Source organism: Calypte anna, chromosome 7 (genome assembly GCF_003957555.1).
Source record: "Calypte anna isolate BGI_N300 chromosome 7, bCalAnn1_v1.p, whole genome shotgun sequence".
NCBI classification, from domain to species: domain Eukaryota; kingdom Metazoa; phylum Chordata; class Aves; order Apodiformes; family Trochilidae; genus Calypte; species Calypte anna.
The window spans coordinates 23,862,086-23,883,307 of record NC_044253.1 but is presented as its reverse complement, the minus strand read 5'-3'; the positions used below and the strand labels follow the sequence as shown (position 1 = coordinate 23,883,307).

Below are 21,222 nucleotides of genomic sequence, written 5' to 3'. Positions count from 1 at the left end.
TCCTTTACTTTCTTCTAGAGCGCAAACGACCACCTTCATTTGTGAGAAAATTAAAGGACATCGAGCACCCTGCTGGCTTACCCCTTAAACTTATGTGTCGTCTCAATGGCTCAGAACCTATTAATGTGACTTGGCATAAAGATGGTGTGCTGCTAAGTGATGACCACAATGTGCACACAACCTTTGTTGATAATGTTGCAGTGCTGCAACTGAAGCAAACAGAGTTGAATCATACTGGCCAGTACTGCTGCACAGCAACCAATGCTGTGGGCACTGCCACTTCAAGTGCTAGGCTCACAGTTGCAGGTGTGTTGGCTCACATAACTTCTGCCTGAATCACAGGCTCTCCCTTCCCATTTCATAGATGTGATGGTATCTGTATGTTGGACTAGGTTTTTCATGGACTATGAGAATTACCCTCTTTCCTTGTGTTTCCAGAACCCAAGCAAGCACCTGTCTTTGATATCAAACCAGAATCTGTTGATGTACCTTTTGGAGAAAGTGCTGACTTTGAATGCCATGTTACTGGATCCCAGCCAATACACATCACCTGGTCCAAGGATGGTCGGGAGATCCGAACTGGAGGAAACTTCAACATTACATTTGTAGCCAATACAGCTCACCTTCGAGTGCTCAGAGTGGGTAAAGGAGACTCTGGCCAATACACCTGCCAAGCCAGTAATGAAGCTGGAAAAGACTTTTGTTCAGCCCAACTCAGTGTCAAAGGTATTAAGACAAAGTCACATTCACTTGTGTATTTTCTTTTTCTTGGGCAGTGACCTCTTTGTTACTGAGTCTCATTTTCCACCCTTTCCAGTCTGGAAATATACAGAAAGTAGCTTTCCAGAAAGCAGGAATATACTATGTGGTGACCTTCTCTTATACTGCATGACAGAAGAAGCTTTGTGTATGTGCAAAATCTACAAGAGGAAAGGTCCTCTTGTGAAGATGTTTGTATGGAGAATTGCACTCACCTTGCTTTTTACTTTGCCATTAGTGCTTAAACTACAATCAATGTGCTATTCACACATAGCAATCCCTACACAAAAACAGTGAAACGGTAAATACAGCTACTTTGAATTTGTAGGCCAGCATGATGACTCTTTGAAATTTGCTGAAGATTTCAATTGGAGTTCTGAATTAATGATTTAATATAGACTATGCATTACTTAAAATCTTAATGAAGAAATATTGTGTAAGCAAGTGAAACTATCCCTACCGTGTTTCTGCTGCTCCTGAGAGTGAAGAGCTTGTCAAATCTTTTATGCTATCCTGGGGATATTTTCACACCTCAGAGGTAACAGCAAAACTTCCCTTGGGCACAGCAATCATCCATCACGTGTTTTTTACAGCTCAAGCTGTTAAACACAGCAGTCTTGAGAGTTGGCAGAATATGGTTATAGTTGTTGGGTTTGTCTTCTTTTTTACATCTTGCGTCTTTACTTGATAGGAACCTCTGGTTGAAGATGCATCCAGCTGTGATAGCAAGCTCACTTTGTTGTGCCCTAATACTCTTGTGCACCCAATAATTCTTGCTCTGCACTGTAGATTTCACGTGACAAGCAGGTATACTCTGACACTTTACATACTTATTCTGTTCTGCAGAACCTCCTAAGTTCATCAAGAAGCCTGAAGCTTTGCGTTTTGTGAAGCAGGGGGACACAGTTCAACTTGAATGTAAAATCAGTGGCACACCAGAGATCAGAACGATGTGGTACAAAAATGATCAGGTACTTCAGGCAAGCGACAGGCTCCACATGTCCTTTGTAGACTCCGTGGCAATGCTAACCATCTTGGGTGCCAACGCTGAAGACTCCGGCGATTACATATGTGAAGCCTGTAACTCTGCTGGCACAGCCAGCTGCAGCACTTCAGTCTCTGTGAAAGGTTAGCAGCACGTCTCCACACACCACCAGAATCCCTTGGTTCCAGGCCCATTCCCAGCTGCACATCCATTCCCCTGCTGCAGATATGCCAGTTAGTAGCTGCTGTGGCTTTTTCACTCCAGTTGCTCTCACATTGCAAAAGCTGCCTTTTAAGCAGCAGAGACCAGACAGGAAATAGTGGTGGGTGCTCAATGCTGTGCAGTCATTCCCTTGTCTCTCCATTTAAGTCAATTGCAATCTGATTAAGGCAAGCTTGTTAAGTCATAAGGGAAACAGACTAGATGGAGCACCAGCCATAGTGAGGGAGCTGGACATTATTTGCAGACATCTCTCTGACACCTTTTTATACACAATGATCCTGGCAGGAATTTGAGACGGAAGAGGGGGATGTGTTGCTGAGCTTCAATGCCTGGAAAGGATCTGGAAAAGCTGGAATGTAGTCCTGGAGAGAAGGGAGAGTGACTTTTGGGTAGGATCACTGAGTATTGACTCCAGACAGGTGCAGACGTGTCACATTTTCTGCCCTTCAGACTCTAGCTGCTGGGATGGGTTGCTAGGAGTCACCAAGGGCTCAGCATTTTTTAGAGTTGATGCCACATATTTGGAAGCTAAATATAAGTTTACAAGAATTAAGTGTAGGCCCCCTTCCTGAATATGTTGGCTATTGATGCTGTCTAGAAACTAACCCAGGGAAGCAGGCTCACACATTATGATGTGATTTTTTTTTTTTTATAGAACCACCTGTTTTTAGCAAGGTGCCGAGCCCTGTGGACACACTTAAAGGCTCAGATGTTATCCTTCAGTGTGAGATGGCAGGGACTCCACCCTTTGAGGTAGCTTGGTTCAAGGATCGGAGACAGGTCAGGAGCAGCAAGAAGTTCAAAGTGACAGCGAAACACTCCATTGCCAGTCTTCATATTCTCAATCTGGAACCTCAAGATACTGGAGAATATCAGTGTAAAGCTATGAATGAGGTGGGAAGTGACACTTGTACGTGCCCAGTGAAATTCAAAGGTTTGTATATTAGAGGGGCAACGGCATCATGACTGTTTGTTCTTTATCTCCTGACTGTCCATCATCCAAGCAGGCATGCTTGATTAACCCTCCTCTACCTCCTTGTTTTTGCCATCAGAACCCCCACGCTTTGCCAAGAAGCTGAGTGATACTGCAATCTTCATTGGGGAGCCAACAGCCCTGCAGGCAGTGGTGGAAGGATCCCCACCAATTTCTGTTGTCTGGCTCAAGGACAAGGGTGAAGTTATTAGGGAGAGTGAGAATGTCCAAATGTGGTTTATGGACAACATTGCAACTCTTGAGATTGCCAGTGCAGAGGGAACTGATGTTGGGAAGTACATCTGCCAGATTAAAAATGATGCTGGCATGCGGGAGTGTTCTGCCTTTTTACAAGTACTAGGTGGGTATTGCCTGCTTCACAGCTACTAGATCTCACAGCTTGCACAATTGACTCTATCAGCCTTTGTTTTCTACTTATATCTTTTTCTCACCGATTTGTGGGTGGATTTCTTGGTGAAACACTGACCCCCTCCCTTACTATTTCAGAACCGGCAGTCATCTTAGAGAAGACTGAGCCAATCACAGTAATGGCTGGCAATCCTTTTACCTTGGAGTGCAAAGTAGGAGGAACACCTGAACTTATCACCAAATGGTACAAAGATGGCAAAGAACTGAGGAGTGACCGCAAATACCAAATTAACTTCTTCAACAATATATCTACTTTGAAAGTGTTTTCTGCAGACAGGGGTGATAGGGGCTTGTATACTTTTGAGGTATCCAATGAGGTGGGGGAGAGCAGCTGCACTTCTTCAGTTGATGTTTCAGGTCAGCTCTATGTCTTTGTTGCTCACACGTCTTTAAAGGAAGCTGTTTTTTTTCTGCAAAACACCCAACACTTTTCTTCCTGTCCTGCCTTGTCCTGCTTAGATCGTCTTGTTCCTCCTTCGTTTTCAAGAAAGCTAAAGAAAACAAATGGGATACTGGGATCCTCGGTGCTCCTGGAGTGCAAAGTGTCCGGCACGTCCCCCATATCTGTTACCTGGTTTCAGGATGGGAATGAGATTGTTAGTGGAGAAAAATATGAAATCTCATTCTTGGATAATGTTTGTGCTTTGAAGCTGAATGCCCTGGCTCTCACGGATGAAGGCTCATACAGCTGTGTGGCAGCCAATATGGCTGGATCAGATGAATGCAGTGCCTTCTTGACTGTACAAGGTCAGTGGAAGGAGGATGCTACAGTACCTTAAAAAAAATTATTCTTCTTCTTTTTTTCTTCTACTCCTTCCCTCTGGTTTCACATGGTTTCTTTTTCTTGTTTTATGTTTTTTTTCTTTCTTTTTTCCTTTGATTGGTTAGGGATTTTTTGGTTGTTTTCTCCCTCTTTCCTTCTTTGTTCTTTTTTTTTTTTTCCCCTCAAACCTGCTCCAGTTTTCCTTCCTATACAGCAGAGATTCTCTTACTAACATCTTTCTTCCTCTTCACTTCTTTGCATAATCCCTAGAACCACCTTCTTTTGTGAAGACACCTGATCCCCAGGAAGTTTTGCCTGGGTCAAGTGTGACATTCACCAGCTACATCAAGGGCAGTACTCCCTTCAAAGTGAGCTGGTTCCGAGGCATCAGGGAGCTCGTGCCAGACAACAACTGCTCTATCTCTCTGGATGAGTCTGTGGCACAGCTGCAGCTGCACAGTGTGGAGCCAGGCCACAGTGGGGATTATGCCTGCATGGTCACAAACGAGGCTGGCAGTGCCTCATGCACAACCCAACTCTTTGTGAAAGGTGTGTTTGTGTGTATGCATAGGTATCTTCCTTCCCACTCTGCCTGCAGCCCTGCTACATCTGTCCCTCTCACTATTGCTCTATGCCTCCCCACAGAGCCTGCAGTCTTTGTGAAGAAATTAAGTGATTTCAGTGTAGAGCAGGGCAAGTCCATTGTGCTGGAAAGCAGCTACATAGGCACTCCTCCCATCTCAGTCACCTGGAAAAGAAATGGCGTGCCCATTGCTCAGACTCCACGCTGCAGTGTTACAACAACAGACAAATCTGGCATTCTTGAAATCTTCAACAGCACCAAGAGTGATGAAGGCGAATATACCTGTGAGGTGGCAAATGAGGCGGGTGGAGATGTATGCCACAGCCTTGTATCCATCTTAGGTACGCATCACCCATGATCCCCCTAAACCACCCCAGTGATGCTCTGTCTCTGCTCACCATGCTCTCTCCTTCCCTAGAACCACCTTATTTTGTCACACACCTGGACCGTGTGGAGGTGAAGGTTGGAGAGCCCTTGATCTTAAAATGCCAAATTGGTGGTGCACCAGAAATTAAGGTGTCCTGGTACAAAGATGACACTAAGCTCAGATCAACACAGGCTTGCAAAATGCACTTCAAGAATAGTGTGGCAACACTGGCATTCTCCACCGTGGAGGACAGTGACATTGGAGAATATATCTGCAAAGCAGAAAACAGCGTTGGCTTCACCACTTCTACGGCTTTGCTTGTTGTTAAAGGTGATGGGCCATTCTTTCCTGGGGTAGTTTAGGAACTCTCTTGGTTACAGAAAGGGGTTCTTATGTATTTAATAGTTATTGGCTTCCTACTTATAGTGGTGGTTATTATTGTTTTGCAGAACGTCAGCTTCCCCCTACATTCACCAGAAAACTGAAAGATATTCAGGAGGTGGTTGGTGCCGCAGTAACATTTGATTGCCGGATAAATGGCTCAGAGCCTCTCCAGGTGTCTTGGTACAAGGATGGGGTTCTTTTAAGTGACAACGATAATATGCAGTCAGCCTTCTTAAATAATATTGCAACTCTCCAGATCTTGCAAACTAATATGGATTACTGTGGCAAATATACTTGCTCAGCTCAAAATGCTCTGGGGACTGCATCTTCCAGCGCCAAACTTTTCCTCACAGGTTTGTAGCTCCCTCTTAAACACGGAACTTTTGTATGTCTTTGCTTTTTAAAATTTCTTTACCCGTTTTTCCACTCTGCCTATTTTGTGGTGGCCAGTGACCATGAGTATGGCATGATGAGGTGTGTTGTGAGGAGGGCTTGGTGGTGAGCTCTGCCATGCTTTCCTCTTTGCAGAACATCTACAGCCTCCCTTCTTTGACATCAAGCCTGTATCTGTCGATGTGGCACTAGGGGAAAGTGCAACCTTTAAGTGCCATGTGACTGGCTCTGCTCCCATGAGGGTTTCTTGGACCAGAGACAACAGAGAAATCCGCCCAGGTGGCAACTACAAGATGACACTGGTGGAAAACATGGCCAGCTTGACCGTTCTAAAAGTCAGCAAAGGGGATGCTGGACTCTATACATGTACTGCCAGCAACAGCATTGGAAAGGATGCGTGTGCAGCTCAACTGGGTGTACAAGGTATTGCTGTGAGCTTAAGTGTTCATGAGGATTTCCTTTGCAATGTACACACCTGCAAAACAAAGCCCTGAATGCAGACGTGTGTGACCAACAACCTTTACATGAGTCTTTGCTGAGATGTCTTATTTAATTTTAACATTATTGTGATACTTAAACACTTACTCATCTTCCCATTTAGTGTGGTGTCTGATTTTTCTTATGAAAGGGATTCTTTTGCTCAAAGGTTAACTCTGACTTAGTACCGGTTGTGCCTTTTTGAATGGCTCTGTTGTCTAGAAAAATCTGTCTTCCTTAAAGTCTTTCTCCAGTATTGACACTAACTAAGTTGCGCAGGGGAGGACAAAGTAACAGAGAAATTCAGTTCATTTATGAGACTTAAATATATTTTTACTGGGTGTGTAGCTCTTGCAAATAATTTTACTTTGACAGTCTGAAAACATTGAAAACTGCTGCACTAGACAGCAAAATTGGAGGGGCTGAGGGCAGACATGGTGACAAATACCCATTCCACCCATATTTTGCTTCTCCAGATAGGGTGTGGATTTTATATATTTCAATCGTTTAAATTTATGACTACATCGGACTTGTACAAGTGACACATGTATTAGCACAATTTCCTCAATGTAGGTGGAAACATTTGGTTTATCTATAGCTGTTCCAGATATCTCATTCTTACTGATTTTATAGACAAAGAAATGCAAAATATGCTACTTGAATTATGTATGAGTTCAAAAGCCCTTGCTGGTTTAGTGCTTTCTTGTTTTTTTCCCCTCTGTATGAACTTGGTGGGCGAGGGGGTGGTGGACATTTGAAGAGTAAATACTATTACTTTTACTCTCTAATATAACACAAGAAATTGAACGGTTACTGGCAAGATTTTGTAATAATTTCTTGTCAGATGTATTATATATAGAGAGAGTATATTCTACCCATAAGGAATTTTCTTGGTGGTATGGGAAGAGTGTGGCAGATTCAGTTACCTGAGGATTCAGTGGCAAGTAGTGATACTGTTAATATTTAGGTTGACTTACAAAAACCATTAAAAGATTGTAGCAATAAATCTAACTTCTTTAAAAAGTTTAAAACTTTCTTACACTAGAATCACGATCTGTTTGTTATTAATGATAACAACATAATCTACTTTACCAGAAGTTAATATTCATAAAATCATCCTGAATAACCTTGTGTACTTGCTTACTCTTCAACTCTGTCTTCATGAAATCTTGAAATTATTTTTTTCCCAGGATTATTATTGTTTTATTTTTTTATCTTAAACTTAACACTGGCACTCAGTTCACAGCTTTAAGAATTTGTAAAATTTCCCCGGGGCTGAGAAATTAATAATGTTCATTGCTTGTCAGCCGTTTCTGTATAGGAAGGGGTTTTGCACTTTGAACACATTGATCTCATGTGTTCAATTTAAGCAGATGCTATCTTACTTCAAAGACACACAGCCTTTTCTTTGTGTTATTAAAATCTTTGGTTCAAATAACCTGAAAATCTCCCAGTTTTTATTAACTTTCCCAATTTAACATCTAATATTCCCTAGCTGTAGTTTTTTACAATTGTTTTAGGTTCTAGAAAATGCTCTATATTCTAGGTAAATACCTTACTAATGTGTATCCTCATTTTTGGTAAGGAATGGAATTGGAGTGTGACTACTCAGCAACTGCTAGTATACAGATAGATAATCAACTCTTCAAAATGAAATCTGATAGTAAATTACCAAGGTTCCAAGAGTCTTGTGTTAACATATTTATTTTTAGAAACTGTAAGGAAGTTTTTTACTAACAACGTAGGATGTTGTGCAAATGTCCCACATCTTGAAATAGCTCACAGTAAAATAGATATTCTTCCTACACTTTACAGGCAGATGCACAAAGAAGCACTTCATCCTGTTTTGCAGGGAGATTCTTTTGCTGTGCCCACATTAACACCTCTTGGTCTTACTAGTTATATCTTTTTGATCTATGAGCATTTAGTCTTGTGATTCTGAACCATCTGTATGGTATTTTTGATTAAAGGTGTCAAACCTCCACCCCTTTCTCTCCTTACAGAACAAAATGTGACCATCTGGTTTACTTTTCAGTTACAGGGCCTTTAACACCATTTTGTGTAATACCAGCCACCTCATAATTCTTCCCAGCATGATTACTCTGAACATCTTGTTTGCTGCATAAAATTGACTTTTATTTCTTATATGTATATATGTGAAGTGTTATAATGCAGAAACATTTACTGGCTATATCAACTGTTAAGGGCATATTAAGATATAAAGCAGTTTCTGTAATGCTCAGCATAAATACACTTAATAATATTTCTTGGCTGAAATGCAAGAGGGTATTAATTAAAGAAAACCACACATCAGCTCGTCTGTACTGAATACACAGAAGGAAAAGTAGTGTGAGACAATAAACTAAGAAGAAGCAAACTCAAATGCAGATAGAGAGCTTGTTTGCTTCCTAATTTAGATTTTGAACCAATTTGATAACATCTAAAAAGAAATTCATAGCAATTGCTGCAAATAATTCTAATTACAATTAGAGCAGTTCTGATTTTTTGGGATGCTTGCTAAATCCCCAAAGTTTATGTTTTCTATTACATATTTCCCTGCTTATTTAAAGAATCAGCACATTTTAAAGCGTCATCTGCCCTTTTTGGCTTTCCAGAACCACCAAGCTTTATTAAGAAACTAGATTCTTCAAGACTTGTGAAACAATATGATTCCACTACGTATGAATGCAAAATAAGTGGTTCTCCAGAAATAAAAGTTACCTGGTACAAAGGCGAAACCAAAATCCATCCCAGTGAAAAACACAGAATGTCCTTTGTGGATTCAGTGGCAGTCATTGAAATGTACAACCTTAGTGTTGAAGACAGCGGTGACTACACTTGTGAAGCTCAGAATCCAGCGGGTAGTGCAAGCACCAGTACCACATTGAAAGTAAAAGGTCAGAATCCCAGTTCTTTCCTTAACTTTCTATCTGTATGAGTCCTCTTGTTGAAAAGCTGTTAAATCCTACTGTCTTTAGTCAGAAAGACCAAAACCTGCCTGACTAGCTGGTTTATCTCTTTTCTTCTCTTTCTTATTTATGGTTTGTCTTTGTTGTTCAACATCAGAATTTCTGCCTCAGTAGTCTGGCCTCTTTGGTCTCTTTTGCTCAAATAACACAAACTTTAACCCTTTTTTTTTTTTTTTCCAGCACCTCCCATTTTTACCAAGAAGCCCCATCCAGTCCAGACCTTGAAAGGGTCTGATATCCACCTGGAATGTGAGCTTCAGGGCACTCCTCCATTCCAGATTTCATGGTATAAAGACAAACGAGAAATTCGGAGCAGCAGGAAGTACAAGGTCATGTCTGAAAACTTCCTAGCTAGCATTCACATTCTCAATGTAGATGCTGCAGATGTTGGTGAATATCACTGTAAAGCTGTAAATGATGTGGGAAGTGACTCCTGTATTGCCTCTGTAACACTAAGAGGTTTGTATAAACATTGGCACCTTCTTGACGTTTCGTTGTTCCTGTCAATCTCCTCCTACTTTTCCGCTCCTGGCATGTTTTTTTACTGTTAAATATCTTCTCTTAAATAGCACCACCAACCTTTGTGAAGAAGCTGAGTGATCTCACTGTCGTAGTTGGGGAGTCGATTGAATTGCAGGCTGAAGTAGAAGGATCACAGCCCATTTCTGTTGTGTGGTTAAAAGACAAAGGGGAAGTCATTAGAGAAAGTGATAATCTTTGGATCTCCTATTCAGAAAACACAGCAACCATGCAAATTGGAAATGCAGAACCAGCCAATGCTGGGAAATACATTTGCCAGATAAAAAATGATGCTGGAGTTCAGGAATGCTCTGCCCTGCTGACAGTGCTTGGTTAGTAGCATGGGATAAAAAAATACAATATGCTTTAAGACACTTTAAAATTTCACGTTTTATGCTCCTAATATCTATTGCATTGTTTTTAAAAATGTTTTGACTTGCATCTCATTGCAGAGCCTGCAGTCATTGTAGAGAAGCCAGGCCCAGTCAAAGTTACAGCTGGAGACTCTTGTACTCTGGAATGCACAGTAGATGGTACACCAGAGCTTACTGCTAGGTGGTTTAAGGATGGGAACGAATTGTCCACTGACCATAAATATAAGATCAGTTTCTTCAACAAAGTATCTGGGCTTAAGATCCTCAATGCAGGACCAGAAGATAGTGGAGAATATACTTTTGAGGTGAAAAACAGTGTTGGTAAAAGCAGCTGCACAGCCTCCGTGCATGTTTCAGGTTAGTTGACTACTCTTTTTGAGTCACATCTGATCCTATAGTTCTTTTACAAAGCCTTCAGTAGCAAGCTGTTTCTCATGACTGGCAGGATAAGAGACACACTGTTTGAATAATCTTAGCAGTACTTGTCACACTTCTTGACAGGCATAAAGAATGGATTCCTACCTAACCTCTGAGGGGCAGAAGTTGTTGCAAGGGCTTGATTTCTTCAGCATTAACCTATGTGTCCTCTTGGACAGCTGGTGCAATATTGTTTCTTATGAAAAAGAACTGCAGAAATAAAAGGTGTCCCTCAAAAAAATTGAATGAAAGTTCCAGCATATCTTTAGCCACAAACTATCTGTTTTTCAATTACCTATGTATTAATTTCTACTAAAGCAGATATATCAAGAGAAAGTTAACTGCTTTTATTAAGTATGGAGAACTTTTTGCATTTTAAGCTCCCATACGGTAATATTTATTTATTTACTTATTTATTCATTTTTAACAAATTCAGATCGCATTATACCTCCATCTTTCACAAGAAAACTGAAAGAAACATATGGTCAGCTGGGTTCTTCTGCTGTACTGGAGTGCAAAGTTTATGGGTCCCCACCTATTCTGGTTTCCTGGTTTCATGACGGACAAGAGATTACCAGTGGAGACAAATATCAAGCCACCCTTACAGACAATACTTGTTCTCTGAAAGTGATTGGACTTCAGGAGTATGATATGGGAACTTACTTGTGCAGAGCTACTAACGTAGCTGGGTCTGATGAATGCAGTGCATTTTTGAGTATTAGAGGTCAGTATCAGTAACAAGCCAGAGTAAGAGGTCACAGACTTCTTTTTAAAAAGTCTTCACTCTTTGCTTTGTCACATCGTTCTGATTACTCTGCTCTTCGTCAGCAACTCCAATGTACATCTCTGTCTGTTTTATTTGCATGCTTAGAACCACCATCTTTTGTGAAGAAACCTGAAGCACTGACTGTTTTGTCTGGGGCAAACGTCGCATTTACCAGTATCATAAAAGGCTCCACTCCGCTGGAAGTTAAATGGTTTAGAGGCAGTGTTGAGCTAGTACCAGGACACAGATGCAGTATCACCTTGCAAGATTCAATTGCAGAGCTGGAGCTGTTTGATGTAGAGCCACTTCAGAGTGGAGAATATACATGCCAGGTCTCTAATGAGGCAGGAAAGGTTTCTTGCACAACACAACTCTTTGTCAAAGGTTTGTCCTGAATTCTGTTTCTTATGCTTCTTATGCTTCTAAAAATTATCTCTTTGTTATCTATAATTTTCTTCCTATTATTCATTATAGAACCAGCCAAATTTGTGAAGAAGGTGAACAACTTAAGTGTAGAGAAAGGGAAAAATTTAATCTTGGAATGCACATACACGGGTACTCCACCGATTTCAGTGACATGGAAGAAAAATGGAGTAACAATAATTCACTCTGAAAAGTGTAGTATCACCACCACGGAAACATCTGCCATACTGGAAATCCCTAGTAGCAAACTAGAAGATCAGGGACAATATTCTTGTCATATTGAAAACGATTCTGGACAAGATAACTGTCATGGTGCAATCACTATATTAGGTGCGTCAAGCCACCATCATTTGATCCAGTGTTCTTTGAACTACCAAAGGTCATTGTGTAATATGTTTCTATGTTAATGGTTATGTGTTTGTTCTTCAGAACCTCCTTACTTCATTAGACCCTTGGAGCCAGTGCAGGTGACTGTTGGGGATTCTGCGTCTTTACAGTGTCAGGTTGCTGGAACACCAGAAATGATTGTATCATGGTACAAAGGTGACACAAAGCTGAGAGGAACTGCTACTGTGAAAATGCACTTTAAGAACCAAGTTGCCACTCTGGTTTTCAGCCAGGTAGACAGTAGTGACAGTGGGGAGTACATCTGCAAAGTAGAAAACACTGTTGGGGAGGCTGCTTCATCATCTTTGCTGACAGTTCAAGGTGAATATTTCATTTCTAAAAATAGGAAAATGGCCTATAGTTCTTAAGTGTACTTTGCTATTAAAAAAAACAAAGAGTACATTTTCCCTGTTCCCTTACTGTTCTTCGACATGTAAGATATCCTGTGGCACTGTCTTCTATTAAAAAAGGGCCTACTGGTAAAACTAATTGAAATACATCTCTTACTGACCACAGATCTTCTGTGGGGACACAGGCTTCTGCATCTTCCTTCCCCATTGAGAATGGGGAAGTTCCCACCATTAGTGGTTCTGAGGGTTAAACAAACTCAGTGGGTGAAACCGAGGGCAGAACGGTATATGTTTTCCTGCAAATATATGCACAGTGCTCTTCTCATATCAGGCTCCAAATTAATTATACACTAAATAACATTTTAAATCAGATGTCTTGAGCAAAAATTGTCCACAGTATATTAGGCAGTGATCATCAGTGAGTACAGCAATAGGCGCATGTCTTTTGAAAACTCTCACTCTGTAATACCTGTTTTCTTACAGAGCGTAAACTTCCTCCTTCTTTTACACGAAAATTAAGAGATGTTCATGAAACTGTTGGCTTACCAGTTATCTTTGATTGTGGAATTGCTGGTTCAGAACCAATTGAAGTATCTTGGTCTAAAGACGGTTTACATGTAAAAGAGGACCACAATGTTCACACATCCTTCATAGATAATGTAGCAACTCTCCGGATTTTGAAGACAGATAGGAGCCTTACTGGGCAATATACCTGCACAGTTACCAATGCAATTGGAACTGCTTCTTCTAGTGGCAGGCTTGTCCTTACAGGTTGGTGGGCTGTGAAATATTTAATGGAAATATCTTAAAACTCACTTTTGCTTTATACATGGATATATATTGCACAAATAATATTTATTTCACAGAGTTTGAAAGCAAATCAAGATTTTAAAGTGATGCTTTTTTTTTTTTTTTTTTCCACTCTTCAGAAGGGAAGACTCCACCATTCTTTGACGTTCCAATGACACCCAGGGATGGTATTATTGGAGAAAGTGCTGACTTTGAGTGTCACATTTCTGGAACACAGCCTATTAGAGTCACTTGGGCAAAAGACGGTCAAGAGATTAGAACAGGAGGAAACTATCAAGTCAGTTACATAGACAACACAGCCCACTTGACCATCTTGAGAGTTGGCAAGGGAGACTCTGGGAAGTATACATGCTATGCTAGCAATGAAGCTGGAAAGGATTCTTGCACAGCTCAGTTGACCGTAAAAGGTACTAAATAGATTACACATAAAGTGTACATTTTTCTTCCTTGAATTATAAAGGGTGCTAGCCTTATTGCTGTGAAGTAAGTTTGAGAACAAACTTTTGAGATATAGCTTGAAAGTACCTATCTATAAATACCTGTGGGTCTCTTAAGGGCATTTGGAAGGGTCATTAACAACAATGGGAGGAGGAATGAAAGAATATTTTCTTTTGCCTAGCTTCTTTATAGGATTTGTCTTCTTTCTTTCTTTAGTACTTGACAGAAATCTTGTGGGGTTTTTTGGTCTTTTTGTTTGTTTTTAATTGCACTCGACTTAGTCTAAGAGGGTGGTTTTTTCCAAATAGAAAAATCAGCTGTGACAGTGAACATAAGAACAAGACAACTGCTTTTTTATCTTGACATCTTTTTCACTTAACAAAAAAATCTTATTTAAATAAGAGCAAATATCAATTCCTCAATGTTCAACTTTTTCTTGAAATATTTTCTTTGGAATTTTTCATTTCAGACTTGATTAATAGAATTTCAATAATATGTTTTGGTATTTTCTTCCAGAACGAAAAACTCCACCTACTTTTACTAAGAAATTATCTGAAGCAGTAGAAGAAACAGAAGGGAATGAACTTAAACTTGAGGGCCGTGTTTCTGGCTCTCTGCCTTTGACTGTTGCTTGGTATAAAAACAATCAGGAAGTTCATTCAAGCCCTCATTGTGAAATATCTTTCGAAAACCATATCTTACTTCTGCATATAAAGAGCGTAGAGCAATCAGATGCTGGGTTATATACCTGTAAAGTGTCCAATGAAGCAGGAAGTGTATTGTGTACATCTTCAGTGGTTATCAGAGGTTAGTTGAAGCCTTCTTTTTCTTTGCTTCTTACTTTTTTCTTAATGTTAGCTGCAAATATACAGCTTCATTCTTATGACCTTGTTTTACTTACCTTAACAGCTGTAATTTGTCCTGACGTGGACAAGATGAAATACTTTTAGTTTTGTGATTAAAATTAGACAGTATTTTCTGGGGAAGGGCTTCTTTACTTTTCCTCTATTTGCTACAACTGAACTGAAGTGAACATTGAAATCAATATGTGGTGTTTCTGTTCAATTTTTAGTCAGTCTCTTAATAGAACATCATTTTTTCTGTGCAATTACATCTAAGTTTGGGCAGCCTTGAGAGTGCATATTGGCAGGATGGCACTTCATCATAATACTCACAGCAGATTTCAGAATTATGTCTTTGAAGATGCTTCCATAGTTTTGCAGCCTTATAATAGTGCTTTGGTTCTTTTTTGTTTGTTTGTTTGTTTTTTGTTTGGTTTTTTTGCATGGTTGGGTTTTTTTTTTGTGTGTGTGTTTTTTTGGTTTTTTGTTTTTTTTTTTGCATGTGTGTGTGTCCTTGCTGCATGGAGAAAAGACATTTCTTGCATGTTTGCAGCATCTCTTGATACTTACTTCATTTTTTAAAAGTCTGATCGACACTCTCAGACTTGTGTTTATCCTCTTTCATTCCTTGCCATTGTCTTCTTAAGAATCACATGTATTTCTCTTTTTTTCTTATATTCTCAATCATACTTTCATTCCTTGAGTATTCACTCAAACATTTTCATATTCCAGAACCTAAAAAGCCTCCAGTTTTTGACCAGCCCTTGCAGCCAGCAGCAGCAGAGGAAGGTGATACCCTACATCTCAGCTGCCATGTCCAAGGGTCACAGCCAATTCGGATTCAGTGGCTGAAGGCAGGGAGAGAAATAAAAGCTTCAGACAAATGCAACTTCAGCTTTGCTAGTGGAGTAGCTCTTCTGGAGCTTTCTGCAGTTACCAAATCCGATGCAGGAGAATATGTATGCAAAGCTTCAAATGCAGCTGGCACTGATACTTGCAAATCTAAAGTGACAGTTAAAGGTACAGTAACATAGAGAAAATCAAGACATATGATGGGAAAGTAAAAAAAAATGTTTTTCTGTGAGACAGAACGTTAATAAACTTATAATAAGTAGTTAGTATCTCTTAGTTTTTTGCAAAAGTGTACAATCAGGGAAGACATTATTTTTAACAATGGTTTATATAAAAATAGCAACATGAACAGTGGGAGATCAATATCAAATCAATAGCATATTCTTACCAAAAAGATTAAGAATTTTGTTCCTAAATGTAAACAGCAACTTTAAGAAAAATGCAAGTGGAATATGTAAAAATACTTGGACATATGTATTTTATGGAAAGGATGGAACCAGGATGCAAAAGGAATTTGATTGACCATGTTGATTTAGAGGGTAATTTTTTCAGGACTGTTACAGCTCTAAGACATTTTGACCTTTTAGCTGAAAGTAACTATTTTCTAAACATGAATGTAGGTCTTTTACCATTGCATAAAAAACACAAGAGTTTAGTAATATGTAGACAGTTTTTTCTCTTCATGGGTAGCCACAAGTCTAAGAAATACGCAAATTGAAAACAAAGCAAAACAAAAGAAAAAAAAAGAAGAGAGAATTTAACAGATCACTGATTAAAAATAAAATTGCAAGTAACAGTGATGGTGAAATTTCTTATTTGCATATCCATCTATAAGTTTGCATCCATGCAGCATATATATTACCTGACTAAAGTTAATGAGCAACACAGTATGGCCCACAGTGTTCATTTTCATCTGGAAAATAAACTACTAGTTCAAACAATAGGAAAATATTTTATGTTTTTATCTATTACATAGTATTTTGTTCCATCTCTGTAATTAATTATTGTTTTCCAAGTCCTTTGGAAGCATCATTACACATGAAGATAAACTATTACATGAAGCCATCTTTTTTATCTGTTTTTTAGAAAAACCAGCAGCTGCACCAGCAGCTAAGAAAGCAGAAGTGGAAGGAAAACTTTATTTTGTGTCAGAACCTCAGAGTATCAAAGTCATGGAAAGTAAGAACTCTTTTCAAAAAAGTATATTTTCTTCTATTTGTCTACATCTTTTGTTCAAGAGCATGTCTTGCTGTCACAGATAGCTGGAAAGACTTAGCTTCCTCATTTACATCTTTCTGCAGAGACTGTTGCAAAATTTATTGCAAAAGTTGGAGGAGATCCAATTCCTAATGTGAAATGGCTGAAGGGAAAATGGAGACAGCTCAACCAGGGAGGTCGCATCACAATCCAGCAGAGAGGAGATGAAGCCAAACTAGAAATAAAGGATGCAACAAAAACTGATTCTGGCATGTATAAATGTGTGGCTTTTAACCAACATGGTGAAATTGAGAGGAGTGTAAACTTGCAAGTTGAAGAAAGAAAGAAAGAAGTTGTTGAAGGGGATCTCAGGGCAAAACTAAAAAGGTATATAGGAAGTTTTTGTGAAGTAATTTGTCATCAAAAGAGAAGAAACATTTTTTTATTATATGCATCTCAGATATTATTTCTTAATATTCATTAAACATGAATAACTGTAGTAAAAAAGGAAGCATCTGACTAGATTAAACAATTTGACTGCTCAGGGCAGCTCTAAGCTGATTCATTTTTTCAGTGAACGGCTTGCTAGGAATGAACCATTATATACTTAACTTATGTCATTGATTTGAATAGCACTCCAACAAAAAAGAAGGAAGAGGAAGAGCAACCAATTGATATCTTGGAACTTCTGAAAAACGTAGATCCCAAAGAATATGAGAAATACGCTCGCATGTATGGAATTACAGATTTCCGTGGCCTCCTGCAAGCCTTTGAGTTACTAAAGCAAACCCAAGCAGAAGAAAGCCATAGATTGGTAAGATAAAGGGTGACTGCAGCATTGGATTTGTTAGGGTTATCATTGTTCTTTTGAACATACTTGGTGTCCACACACCAAAGTTACCTTGTATGCAGGAAAAATCCTTAGTTCCTTTACTGACAGTTTTCAGTTTCTTTCATGTTCAAACACACAAAAACCATGAATGGGCCATCTGGCCAAATACATTCTGTCTTTACAACTTGCCTGCAATTTTAAAGATTGGAAGTTACAGTACAGTTACAGAAAGTTTGATGTTGGAACTAAATCTATGTTGGATAAACATGACAGCTTGATACCCAGTATTCTTTAGTCTTTGAGTATATTCTGCCATTTTACAGGAAATTGAGCTGACAGAGAAAGCTCGAAGAGAAGATCAGGAGTTTGATGAACTTGTAGCTTTTATTCAGCAACGACTCTCACAGACAGAGGTAAACATATTTCTGGAACGATTTGTGAAATACTCAAACACACAACAGGAAGCCTGAAACTGATTCAAACTAATTTTTTTCAGCCTATTACTCTGATAAGAGACATTGAAAATCAAACGGTTTTAACAGATGAAGATGCTGTCTTTGAATGTGAAATTAAAATTAACTATCCAGAAATTAAACTTTCATGGTACAAGGGAACCCAGAAACTGGACTCCAATGACAAATATGAAATTAGAATTGAGGGTGATCGACACATACTGAGAATCAGGAACTGCCAACCTGAAGATCAGGGAAATTTCAGAATAGTGTGTGGACCACACATTGCCAGTGCCAAGCTAACTGTGATTGGTAAGTGTAGTTTTGAAGTCTGTATTGGAATTATTTTACACTTTAATTATTCCACTGTCTGATGTCTGCTAAAATGTATGTTTTAACATGCTAATAGAACCTGCAGTTGAACGACATCTTCATGACACTACTTTCAAGGAAGGAAACACATGCACCCTGTCTTGTCAGTTCTCTATCCCAAATGCCAAGTCCCAGTGGTATAGAAATGGGAGACCCATTAAGATAGGAGGGAGATATTCAACACAAATCTCTGACAAAGTACACAAACTCATCATCAAGGATGTTAGAACAGAAGACCAGGGACAGTATACCTGCAAGCTTGAAAATCTAGAAACAACTGCAGATCTGGCCATTGAAGGTTTGTAAACAGATATAGAATCTCTTTATTACTGTAGCAATAAAGAGTTTCTGGATGTTCCATTAATAGAAGAAATAAAAATAAAAGGAATTTCTTAAAGAGATATTCTCAAACTTGGAAATGGACTAAAGAAGAAATCTTGCTTTCCTTTCTCTTTGAAAACTATATGACATACTTATATAACTTAGTATTTAACTAAGTCATCATTACTAATGTGTCCTGGCCCTCAAGCAGTCTGAGTCATATTTCTTTTTCTCTTATGCTCTTACGTTTTCCTTGGATTTCCACTTTTTCTTAGTTCTTCTGTATCTTTCATTTCCTTAATAGCTTGTCTTGTATAATTTATCAACACAGAAATCTTGCTGTAGTTGTACTCTTGTGTCTTCTAATCTTCATTCTTACATAGAAATCTTCATAGAAGATTGAATCCCTTTTTCTTGCTCTGCTTTTTCAACATCTATTGTTTCAAGCTCTTATTTACCTATTATCAAAACTATGAGAAGGAATTAAATAAGCTAAATGTCCTGGTGGTGCATAACTGTTGATTTATCTTTTCTTTCTAAAAACAGCGGAACCAATTCAGTTCACAAAGAGCATACAGAACATTGTAGTGAGTGAACACCAGTCTGCAACCTTTGAATGCGAGGTGTCTTTTGATGATGCTATTGTGACATGGTATAAAGGCCCCACTGAATTGAGAGAAAGTCCCAAGTACAGCTTCAGAAATGAAGGTCGCTGTCATTATATGACTATCCACAACGTGACTGCAGAAGATGAAGGTAAAAAATGCATGGAATGCATGGCTTATGCCATTCTTCTAGCTGATTTTGTTGTCTGTTTTTTTTAATTATAAAGACATATACATATCAATATTCTTGGGTATTGCAGGTGTATATTCTGTAATTGCTCGTCTTGAACCAAGAGGAGAAGCGAGAAGCACTGCAGAGCTCTATCTGGTAACCAAAGGTTAGCACATTTGCTAAACAAATTAGTGGTCATAGCCATCTACAAATTCCTGAGTTTGAAACATGATTCTGAAAAAATAAAGAGTCCTAACATAAATCCAATATTCTTTTGCAGAAATCAAACTGGAGTTGAAGCCACCAGGTAAAGATCATGAGCAAGACTTGCCCAAGATTATGTATATACTCTGTCATAGATGTAACGCACTTCACTGCTTAATTTTTTAGTTTCAAATCCTTTTTTCCTAGTTTTATAATGCCAAACCTACACCCTGAACAAATATTCCTTATCTGTGGATGCAAGGAATTACTTATTCTCATAAATAGTGGCAATCAATAATATGAAAATTCCAAAATAAATTATACTAGTGTGTCTGGGGCCCCATTTTGTACAGTACTGCAAGCCACGTTCTTTAAAATCCAGAACTTAATTTTTGTTTGAATGACTGAAAGTGAACAACGAAGACACACAAATGATTAGGTTCAACATTCTCTACACAACTGAAAAAAACATCCAAGGAGACAAAATGGGTAGAAATCCTCTCCTTGTGATGTAACAATGACCCTTTCTTCTGAATGTTAAGAGCTAGGAATAAAATGAAACAGTGTAGATTCTGGCCAGACTTGAAGGTTAGTGCAGTTAGTTAGCTGTTGGTCAGCTAGCTTAATGTTGAAGAGCAAGTTACCATCCTTGTGATCTAGAACAGAAAGATTAAAGCACCATGAACATATGAACATGTGCTGTCCCCTGTTCTTGGGGATGGCATATTCAGATCTATTTTTTTATTAAGTCAATTAAACATTTTGATTTTCTAGATGTTCCTGATGCCAAGGTTGCAGTCCCATCTCAAAAACAAGCCGAAGGTAGGGTAACAAACCATACTTGTTCCAAAGTGCTGTTTTTTATCTGTAATAAAGCAGCAGGCCAGTCGGAACCTCAGAGAAAAATCTTAGCTCAGTCATAAGATCTAACTAAATGCCTCTATGCAAATAGGATATGAGCAGAAGTTTGCTTGGATAGGTTTGGCTGGGAAAGCTATACACAGAGAGTGGCAGGAATGAAGCCCTTTCTCTTAAGAGTTTGTCGTTTCCATCTTGTTTTCATATCAGTCTTGTGTTCATTCCATCTTTCTTTTATTTCGATTTTCCTCTTTTGAACATTCTTCATTTTCTACTATTCTTTTTGACACAGAAACATCTTTTAAACAAACTGTCTCTATTACTAATCTTTGGGAAAAAAAAAGGCAATTAAAAAAAAGAAAACTGTAAAGGGTCAGGATTCAAATAAAGGTAGACTGGTAATTCCCACTCAAAATATATTTTTCCAGCTACAGTAAACTGTCAAAATGAGCACCATGTTGCTTTCTTTCTGCAGCTGTAATAAAACTATCTTTTCTATTTTCCTAAGGCACTAGGGTTTTTCTTTATTTATAAGAAAATATCACACTCATGTTTTATTCTAAATATTTTATTTTTCCTACAAGCTGCCCCTATTCCTATTCTTCTGCCTCTTGTTCCACCACCAGAGGAGAAAAAGCAAGGTAAGGCTACTTGAAGTGTTTGGACAGTATGTGCATGTTTTATTATGACTGTTGTTTTGGGGAGATTTTTAAAAATTTTTAATTTT

The 21,222-nt window shown here is 38.8% G+C and overlaps 1 protein-coding gene across 1 annotated transcript in view; it reads left to right on the top strand.

Moving 5' to 3' along the window:
- TTN (titin) overlaps positions 1 to 21,222 on the top strand; it is a 245,604-nt gene that overhangs the window by 73,203 nt on the left and 151,179 nt on the right. Inside the window, 34 exon segments of the mRNA XM_030454664.1 lie at positions 19 to 306; positions 439 to 726; positions 1,606 to 1,887; positions 2,622 to 2,900; positions 3,019 to 3,300; positions 3,447 to 3,725; positions 3,828 to 4,115; positions 4,402 to 4,680; positions 4,777 to 5,055; positions 5,133 to 5,411; positions 5,531 to 5,818; positions 5,994 to 6,281; positions 8,951 to 9,232; positions 9,485 to 9,763; positions 9,874 to 10,155; positions 10,276 to 10,554; positions 11,051 to 11,338; positions 11,486 to 11,764; positions 11,855 to 12,133; positions 12,233 to 12,511; positions 13,024 to 13,311; positions 13,470 to 13,757; positions 14,305 to 14,595; positions 15,363 to 15,650; positions 16,569 to 16,661; positions 16,784 to 17,066; positions 17,313 to 17,493; positions 17,835 to 17,924; positions 18,008 to 18,275; positions 19,203 to 19,412; positions 19,522 to 19,599; positions 19,714 to 19,740; positions 20,412 to 20,459; positions 21,080 to 21,136. Coding sequence (XP_030310524.1) covers positions 19 to 306; positions 439 to 726; positions 1,606 to 1,887; positions 2,622 to 2,900; positions 3,019 to 3,300; positions 3,447 to 3,725; positions 3,828 to 4,115; positions 4,402 to 4,680; positions 4,777 to 5,055; positions 5,133 to 5,411; positions 5,531 to 5,818; positions 5,994 to 6,281; positions 8,951 to 9,232; positions 9,485 to 9,763; positions 9,874 to 10,155; positions 10,276 to 10,554; positions 11,051 to 11,338; positions 11,486 to 11,764; positions 11,855 to 12,133; positions 12,233 to 12,511; positions 13,024 to 13,311; positions 13,470 to 13,757; positions 14,305 to 14,595; positions 15,363 to 15,650; positions 16,569 to 16,661; positions 16,784 to 17,066; positions 17,313 to 17,493; positions 17,835 to 17,924; positions 18,008 to 18,275; positions 19,203 to 19,412; positions 19,522 to 19,599; positions 19,714 to 19,740; positions 20,412 to 20,459; positions 21,080 to 21,136 — 8,136 coding nt within the window.